General features: G+C 42.6%; 1 protein-coding gene across 1 annotated transcript in view; it reads right to left on the bottom strand.

Annotated features, from left to right (window-relative positions):
* The window catches only part of STX18 (syntaxin 18), a 99,163-nt gene extending 90,376 nt beyond the window's left edge, over nucleotides 1-8,787 (bottom strand). Inside the window, exon 1 of the mRNA XM_026648134.1 lies at nucleotides 8,569-8,787. Coding sequence (XP_026503919.1) covers nucleotides 8,569-8,730 — 162 coding nt within the window. The 5' untranslated portion in view covers nucleotides 8,731-8,787. The remainder of the gene's footprint in view (nucleotides 1-8,568) is intronic.
* Nucleotides 8,788-9,113: the final 326 nt, after the last annotated feature.

The following is a 9,113-nucleotide window of genomic DNA, read 5'->3' on the forward strand; positions in this document are numbered from 1 at the left end:
CATATTGGTGCACATAACAAAATTCATTCCGCACATGGACGTAAAAAATTAGATGGAACACTGGTGTTTGCCATCATCCATGTGTCTTACTAGTATGTGGAAGACCTTGACACGTCCCTTAAAAATGGAGTCTTCAAGGACCCCTACAAAGTGAACATATACTATTGTCTCAAACATCCTTCTTTTCAATTATTGGAAGGGAAAGTGAAAAACAAACTTGCAAATGTTCTGTAAAGTGGTAACACTGATATCCCGGGAAACCTAGCTGTGGTAACAATCTCTGTGAATAGTTGTGTTTCATTCCTATACCAATCCAGCAAATATTCATTGGTGATAAAGCTAAGCATCTTCCCCCACCTGTTCATGCTCTCTGTATGTGTGTGTATATATATATCTCCTCAATATATGTTTCACTCTATATGCATCCGAAGAAGTGGGTTGTAGCCCACGAAAGCTTAGGCTCTAATAAATTTGTTAGTCTCTAAGGTGCCACAAGTACTCCTGTTCTTTTTGCGGATACAGACTAACACGGCTGCTACTCTGATTCCCCATTTGGATATCTCTTAAAGCTTCTTGAATGTTTATGAATGTATATGTACCCATTGCACTGCACATTATTTCCTTAGCTCTACTATAATTTCCAGTTTTAATCATTATTGTGATTAATTAACCGATTAATCCTTTTTTGGGTATCCCTTAATACTTGGGAAATAAGAATTGTACTAGGGTGTGCGGGGTATTGATAATCAGAGGTTCACAGTCATGCTGGAAGGGCATAACGAGTAGGGTCCCGCAAGGATCAGTTCTGGGTCTGGTTCTGTTAGATAATGGCAGAGAGTACACTTATAAAGTTTGTGGACGATACCAAGCTGGGAGGGGTTGCAAGCAAGTGATTTGGAGGATAGGATTAATATTCAAAATGACCTGGACAAACTGCAGAAATGGTCTGAAGTAAATAGGATGAAATTCAATAAGGACAAATACAAAGTACTCCATTTAGGAAGGAACAATCAGTTGCACACATACAAAATGGGAAAGGACTGCCTAGGAAGGAGTACTGCGGAAAGGGATCTGGGGATCATAGTGGACCACAAGCTAAATATAAGTCAACAGTGTAATACTGTTGCAAAAAAAGCAAACCTCATTCTGGGATGTATTAGCGGGAGTGTTGTAAGCAAGACATGAGAAGTAATTCTTCCACTCTACTCCACACTGATTACGCCTCAACTGGAATATTGTGTTCAGTTCTGAGCGCCACATTTCAGGAAACATATGGACAAACTGGAGAAAGTCCAAAGAAGAGCAACAAAAATGATTAAAGGTCTAGAAAACATGACTTATCAGGGAAGATTGAAAAAATTGGGTTGGTTTAGTCTGAAAAAGAGAAGACAGAGGGGACATGATAACAGTTTTCAAGTACATAAAAGGTTGTTACAAGGAGGAGGGAGAAAAATTGTTCTTAACCTCTGAGGATAGGACAAGGAGCAATGGGCTTAAATTACAGTAAGGGAGGTTTAGGTTGGACATTAGGGAAAACTTCCTGTCGGTGGTTAAGCACTGGAATAAATTGCCTAAGGAGGTTATGGAATCTCCATCATTGGAGATTTTTAAGAGCTGGTTAGACAAACACCTGTCAGGGATAGTCTAGATAATACTTAGTCCTGCCATAAGTGCAGGGGACTGGACTAGATGACCTCTCAAGGTCCCTTCCAGTCCTATGATTCTATGAAAGGCAATATAAGCAAAATGCTTAACAGTCCAAATTGTAGCCACCATATGTTCTTTACACTAAGAATATTTCTGTTCTACTGTAGTTAATGCTTGAGATGCATAAACAATTGGGCTCCAATAGACAATTGAATTCCTGTAGTGACCAAGGGCAGCTGCCAGTGCTTCTTCTGTAGCAGCTTGTTCCAACACAAATGGTTGTGAATAGTCAGGCTGAACCAATACAGGAGCAGAGGCTAATGCCCATTTCAATTTAGTGACTGCTTCAGTCAATTGTAGGTTTGATTTCCAATATCTTTTTTAATTAAAGTATGTAAGGGAACAGCTATTTCTGCATATTCAGGTATAAACTCCTGAGAAAATCCTCTCATTCCCAGAAATTGCACTGTCTGTTTCAGTACAATTTAAATTCGTAATTTAACAAGCATTTTAGAAAACACTCCAACAAAACCATTTTGCAAAATATTAATAATATGCTTTTTCTTTAAACATTTTAACTGATTAATGTGGATTTTTAAGAATTTTGATGCCCCAAAGCTGGCAAGATATGCCATAGGGATAATAACTCATTCAGCTGAGAGATGAGCCATTTATAACTTTTCCCCTAAAGGGGATTATATTATTCTCTATATGCTCTATATTTTGTGCTCTTCCAGATTATTTGACAATTTTGCTATAGGGATTGTTACAGTTACATTATATATTGTTGTATTTATAATACTGATTACCAGAACAAAGGTTCTGATTGCTTAAAACAAAGGTGCTTACAATATATAAAGCAAAATATGAAGAAATAGCCCTACAACTTATAAACTTATTACAACTTAAAAATAAACCTAATAAAGCCCTTTTTTATCCATAACTGAAAATGTGTGATATATCAAAAAATAAAAATATATATTTATAATTATGCACAAATTAATTTTTGTTGCAAACATAAAACCCAAAATGAAAGAAAAAATTTAAAGCCCCAGTTTCCATTGCGGAGTGCCAGTCCATCGTGGTCCATCACTTTTGCTGCCATTCTTGCATCAGACCCGACCCTCACCCTGGCGAAGAGGGTTGCAGCTGTGGTGGTCATTGAAGCGAAAGCTCGGGCTTGGGAGGAGTTTGGAAAGACCACGGAGAATGACTGCCAGACGGCCTCCAAGGTGTTCTGGCAAACCATTCGTCGCTTTAGGAGGGGTCGGCGGGATGTTGCCCAGGCTGTTCTCAGCAAGAGTGATGAAACGCTGACTTTGACAGAGGAGATGGTTGAGAGGTGGAAGGAGCACTTTGAGGAGCTCCTCAACCCGGTGGACACGCCCTCCTTTCACTAGAGGACTGCACTGCACCACAGAGTCAAAAGCCTGGTCTACACTGGGGGGGGGGGGCAGTCGATCTAAGATATGCAACTTCAGGTACGAGAATAGCGTAGCTGAAGTCGACGTATCTTAGATCGACTTAGATTGACTTACTTTGCGTCCTCGCGGCGCGGAATCGACGGCCGCCGCTCCCCCGTCGACTCTGCTTCCGCCTCTCGCAGCTGTGGAGTTCCGGAGTCGACGGGGAACGCGTTCGGGGATCGATTTATGCTTCTAGACGAGACGCGATAAATCGATAGATCCATCACTACCCGCGGGTAGTGTAGATGTACCCAAAGAGGCTGAAGAGAGGTGGTTGTGAGAGAGGAAAGTGCAGAGAAAAGCACAGAAGGCCTCAAGCCTCATGTAGTTAACTGGCTTCATTCTCTGGCCCTGTGCCTAACACCTGCATTATAAGTGGCAAGGACTGTTGCTTGAGAATTAACTGTTTAGCCACTCACGATGCTTGATACACAGTAACTGAACTGCTTTGCCGATTACACCATAGTCTTTAGAGACGGTCGGCTGCCATATATATTTAATCAAAAGATTAAAATGTTGATTTTATGCATTCAATTGAATTTGAATTTCCATCCAAATAGAGCTTGACATAAAACAATCTCAAATAAAGAATTAATCCTCTTCTACTAAATAAGAAATTAATCATTCACCATTTTCTAACAATTTAAAAAAAAGAAAAATTAAGAATCTGAATAAATGTAAATTAAGCTACATAATTGTTTAAATAAATGTGTATAGATATAATGCATCCTCCTAGTTAGCAAAAAGAAGCACCAAATTTAGAGTAGAGGCCACATTTATGTTGATTTCAACATGTTTTAATGCTTACCAACTAATGAGAATCAACCTTTCTTTAGGAAAATAACGCTGCCCCTTTTTGATCTGAGCAGCTAGTCAAACTTTGGGGCCCTGGGTTTGTTCCAGCTGGGAGTAGAAATTGGTGATAGACAGGTATTTTGTTGATGCAGTTTGGTTTATTTACAAATGTGTTTCTGAATGCAGAAGGAATCAAGCAGGAAACAGCTTCTTTTCCTCACAGCACCAAGAGCACTCTTTTCATCCTGCACCCCTGACCCAAAAACCTCTCCCCAGTTTTCTTTCAAGGTCAAACACTGGACTTCCAGCTGCTCCTTCCAGCTATATCATTCTCTGGTCCTCTGTATTCTATCTATTTTCTCAAACTCTCTCACACAATACTCAGCAAACCCCGCACCCACCCATTCAGTCCAAACTCATGGGCAGGTTCACATAACCCTTTAATCGTAGGTAAGGGCTTGTGATTAATTTATTCTTATAGTTATGTTAATTCAAGGCTCAGTTCACACCCATCCTTCTCAGCAGGGTTTAACTCGACCTATAACAAGGGTTCACCCAGCTCATAACAGTAACTAAAAAGTACAAATGCAAAACACGATTATAATGGATTATTTAAATCAAGGTTTCCTGCTTGCTGATTTTAATCATGATTTAAATCGGTGATTTACATTGCTTTGATTTAAATAAATCCACCAACCAGAGTTACCTTGAGCACATCCCTCTGTTCTCTACATTGGCTTCCCATGGAATATTGAGTTGAGTTCAAGGTCTTGGTCCTTATCTTCAAGACACTCAACTGTCAGGGACCAGGATATCTAAAAGATTGTCTAAACTGTTGTGATGAGGAACATGGTTCAATTACTCTACTTTTCACACGCAGTGGAACTTTCTACCATAAGGGAAAAACTCATCTGTGCAGAACGTAGAGCTTTCTTGCAGACTGGTCCAAGACTGAGGAACAAACTTCCACAGAAAATAAGGACCATCACAACCTTCACCACCTTCTGCTCCAAGTGCAAGGCACACTTCTTTGATCTTGCCTTCTCTAGCATAAACACACAGTACCGTGTAATTATTTATAAACAAACAAGCCTACCTAAACAATACACAACACACAGAAGTTTGCCCCTGAGAAGAAGCTGAGAGAACAAACCATATATGACAGATGTTAGTTATGTTGCTTAATGAACTACTGGAAGGTGCTCTGACACATTGGTGACGGAAGGTGGTACAAGAACCTATAAGGAATCAAATAGACTGCAATAGGTCAGCCCTTATCAGTGAGCATCTCATATTTTCTGAAAACTACATTAAATATTTCATCTTTCTGACATGGATATTTAGTGTTCCATAAATTGTGAAAACTGTGCTTTGTTCTAAATTTCTATTGTTCCCCAGCATACTCTACTATGCTTAGTCAGCCCAGGGCCTGCAGAATTAACCTCTGCTGATTCTGACTTATGAGCTTTTGGGAGAGGTTTTAAGACAAAACCTGTGGTCTGATATGTTCCCGACATCTTTTTATTTTAAATCAACCAAGCCTATATGCATAGTTTTTATACAAATATATTTAGGAGTTAATGTGTAAATCAACAATTAATTTGCAAGTTAAATTGCCTAGCTCCGGCAAAACCAGCTAAATTTGTGATTGCAAGCCTGTAAGAAAGTATTAGAGAGAGGCGCTCTCTCTCCCACATAATCAAATCAAATTGTGTTTTGCAGTAGCAAACAATTAAACTATACACCTCTACCCAGATATAACGCGACCCGATATAACACGAATTCGGATATAACGCGGTAAAGCTGCACTCCGGGGGGCGTGGGGCTGAGCACTCCAGTGGATCAAAGCAAGTTCGATATAACGTGGTTTCACCTATAACGCGGTAAGATTTTTTGGCTCCCGAGGACAGCGTTATATCGAGGTAGCGGTGTAGTTTATTTTACTACAAGCCCTACCCAGACTTAGTTTAATTTGCCAACCATCTCTTGCCTTTCCAGCAAAAATAAATGCCTCGGACTGCAGCTTATAGTTTGCATTATTCTCCCTCTTAATATCAAACCATATCTCCAAAAAACAGCTATGACCAAGTTTGCAAGGCCCTAAAGGTTGCTACACAGCCTACTCTGGTTTGGCTGGAAAATTAAACTGTTGGTTGCCATTCTGACAAAAATACTTTGAACTACTTAAGTAGCTGACAAGCCCATATCCAATCTCTCCTGTGAAGTCACCAGAGACCACTGACCAGGCATCATGTTGAAACTGGAACTCAGCCTCAGGTATGCATGCTTAGCAGAACACGTATCCTTGGTTCAACTAATTTCTGAAGCAATTTCTATGTGGCTGAGATCAGGTAAGCTCATCCCTCCTTCCCCTCAAACTGGCAGCTCAGCTTATTACTCTGTTCATGACTAAAGGCTTGTCTACACTGGCAATTTACAGTGCTGCAACTTTTGCTGCGCTCAGGGGGGTGTTTTTTCACCCCCCTGAACAAGAGTTTCAGCGTTGTAAAGCGCCATTGTAGACAGTGCATCAGCGCTGGTAGCTACGCCCCTTGTGGAGGTGGGTTTTTTAGAGCACCGGGAGAGAGCAACTACACAAGCCACGTTAAAGCGCTGCTGCGGCAGCACTTTAGCATTGCCAGTGTAGACTAGCCCTAAGGTGCCATTCATACTTAGTCCCTCTAACTGGCATCTCAGTGTTGCTGTACATGTTCAGTCACCCACTACCAGTCAACCCTGTTGTCCTTGTTTGGCAGGCAGGAAATCTGACACTTCCACTTGCCTAGGCAGCACTCATGCTATTACCCAGAAACCTGGAACATGAAGTTTTCTGGTGCTTATGACTACAGTTTTAAGTGATTTAAGATGAGAGATTTCCTGGAGACAAGCTTCCAGTTTTGATAAAGTTAAATTACCATCACAATTTTATAAATTATCTTAAACTAACAAAATAGTCTTTAAATGGGATTTTAATTTAAGAATTATTACTACCTATGCTAGACTGTAAAATCTCAGTTTATAAATAACTGGATAGAAAGATCATTACTATTTTTAACAAAAATATTTATTTCAGAGACTTTCTCGCTCCCACCTCTAAATCCATTCTTCTGCAAATCTCTGATATTGTCAAAAGTAAAATATTCCTGTGACATTATGCCAAAAAGTGCAACTCTGTGGATACCTTCCAGCAAAAGTGTCACAACATTTTCATTTCTTAATAATACATTTTCTCTCTAATATACATATTTTTGTTTCCAATAACTGCAGGTAATATATTTAATTTATATATATCAGGTCACTTCAGCTCTAGTGTATGTAGGTACAAGTCCACTGACTTCAATATTTAAACCAGGATTGAATTTAGCCTATTAAATTTATTTTTAAAAAACCACAACTCCAGAAACAAACATTTCTCTGGTTGTTGATTTTAAAAAGTGGCACTTCATTAAAGCTGTTCAGATGGTTGGAATGACAGACTAAATCCCAAAGAGGGAGATTAATGAACAGAAGGCAGGTATGGCTGTCAAAAGGATCGTGGTGAATACAATTTATAAACATGGTTATGGCACTATTGGTTATGGCACCTGTATGGTGTGTAACATTTATCTGCACACAGAACATATACATAAATCTGCAACCCAGCTATGCATGAGTAGTGGTCAAGAAAACTACTGATAGTGTTTATGGCCCCAATTCTGAAAAACTACCGGTAATTATGCACATACTAGAACTACTTAAGTGAATAAACTTAAGTAACTCCTATACCACTACTCATAGTAGTAAATTTACACTCATGCATAAATGTTTGCCGGAGCAGGGCCTACTGAAAAGGAGATGACTCTGTCTTTGGAAATTCTGGTCCTTGCAGGCAACAGAATCAGCACTGATGAGTACAGACTAGAGGCTATATAACATCACCAAAGACTGTACTACGTGTCATTATGATAAGCAATATGCATGTCTTACTGAGGATCTGCCAACTCACTTGGGGGAGGGATTAGTTTAAAAGGGATAATGTCCACCGGAAAACTAGTCCGTTTTTTTTTTTAAGGGTTGAGAGTAGTTTTAAGTTCTCCTGAGTCCCCACCCCAAATGCTGAGAGTTTTACAATCATACTGTTTGCTATTATTTTATTTATTCTAATGTTTTCTTTCTCTCGTTTTCTTGCGTGAAAGTCCCACACAAACAACAGAAAGTAAACGACCACTGGGCAGATTTTTCAGAAGTGCCCGGCCAGCACCTGGGTCTTAGTGGGAACTGAGCCATTTAAAAACCTCCTCCTAAAACCCTCATCCTGCAATCTGACCCGCGAGAACAGAGCCTTGCAGCCACGCAGAGCCACCGACGGACTCCTTGGGCACCGCAGCTGGCAGGACGAGGGGGCTATAAAGGGGAAAGAGACCAGTGCCTGGAGGGTTGCCAAGTGCACGAAGTAAAAGGGGGGAGAAGAGAAGAGAAGTCAGCCCCCCCCGCCCCCCATCACTTTGCACGGCACTAATCTGCGGGTCACCTGTAGCTGCGGAGGGGGGCTGGCTGGGGGCTCGGCGCCTATGCAGACGGGGCTGTTGGCTGTTACTACCATTACCCCCATAACCATCTTCCTCCCCGGACTCCTGGGTCCCCTCCCCGGGGCAGTCCCTACGCCGGCCCCCGCACTCACCACCTCGCGGGCCCGGCAGGAGAAGTCGCTCTTGGGCCGCTGGCTGCCCCGCTTGAGCAGCTCATCCCTGGGGCTCTCGCCGGCCGGGACCCCCAGCGCCTTGTTCCGGGTCTTCACCGTCTTCACGCTGGCTTTGAACAGCAGCGTGATGTCCACGGCCATGGCGCCCCGCTCCCGCCGCCGGCCCGACCCAGCGAGCCCGGCCCGCTCTCACCGGCGTGCCAGGCCCCGAGTCCCTCCGCACAGTCCTCCCCGCACAACTCGGCCCGCCGTGCGGGGTTCCGCCGCCTTATCCGGCCGGCCCCGGCGCCGCGCCAGGGGAGAGAACCCAGAGCCAGCCCTAGTGCCAGCATGAGACCCCCCAACCCCCAGGGAGACCCTGCACCGCCCCAGTGTGTGTGTGTACGTGGGGGATGAGCCCCCAGGGAGACCCTGCACCGCCCCAGTGTGTGTGTGTACGTGGGGGGCGAGCCCCCAGGGAGACCCCGCACTGCCCCAGTGTGTGTGGGTATGTGGGGGGTGAGTCCCCAGCGTGTGTGGGTATG

Source organism: Terrapene carolina, unplaced genomic scaffold (genome assembly GCF_002925995.2).
Source record: "Terrapene carolina triunguis isolate 2854851 unplaced genomic scaffold, T_m_triunguis-2.0 Scaffold66, whole genome shotgun sequence".
NCBI classification, from domain to species: domain Eukaryota; kingdom Metazoa; phylum Chordata; order Testudines; family Emydidae; genus Terrapene; species Terrapene triunguis.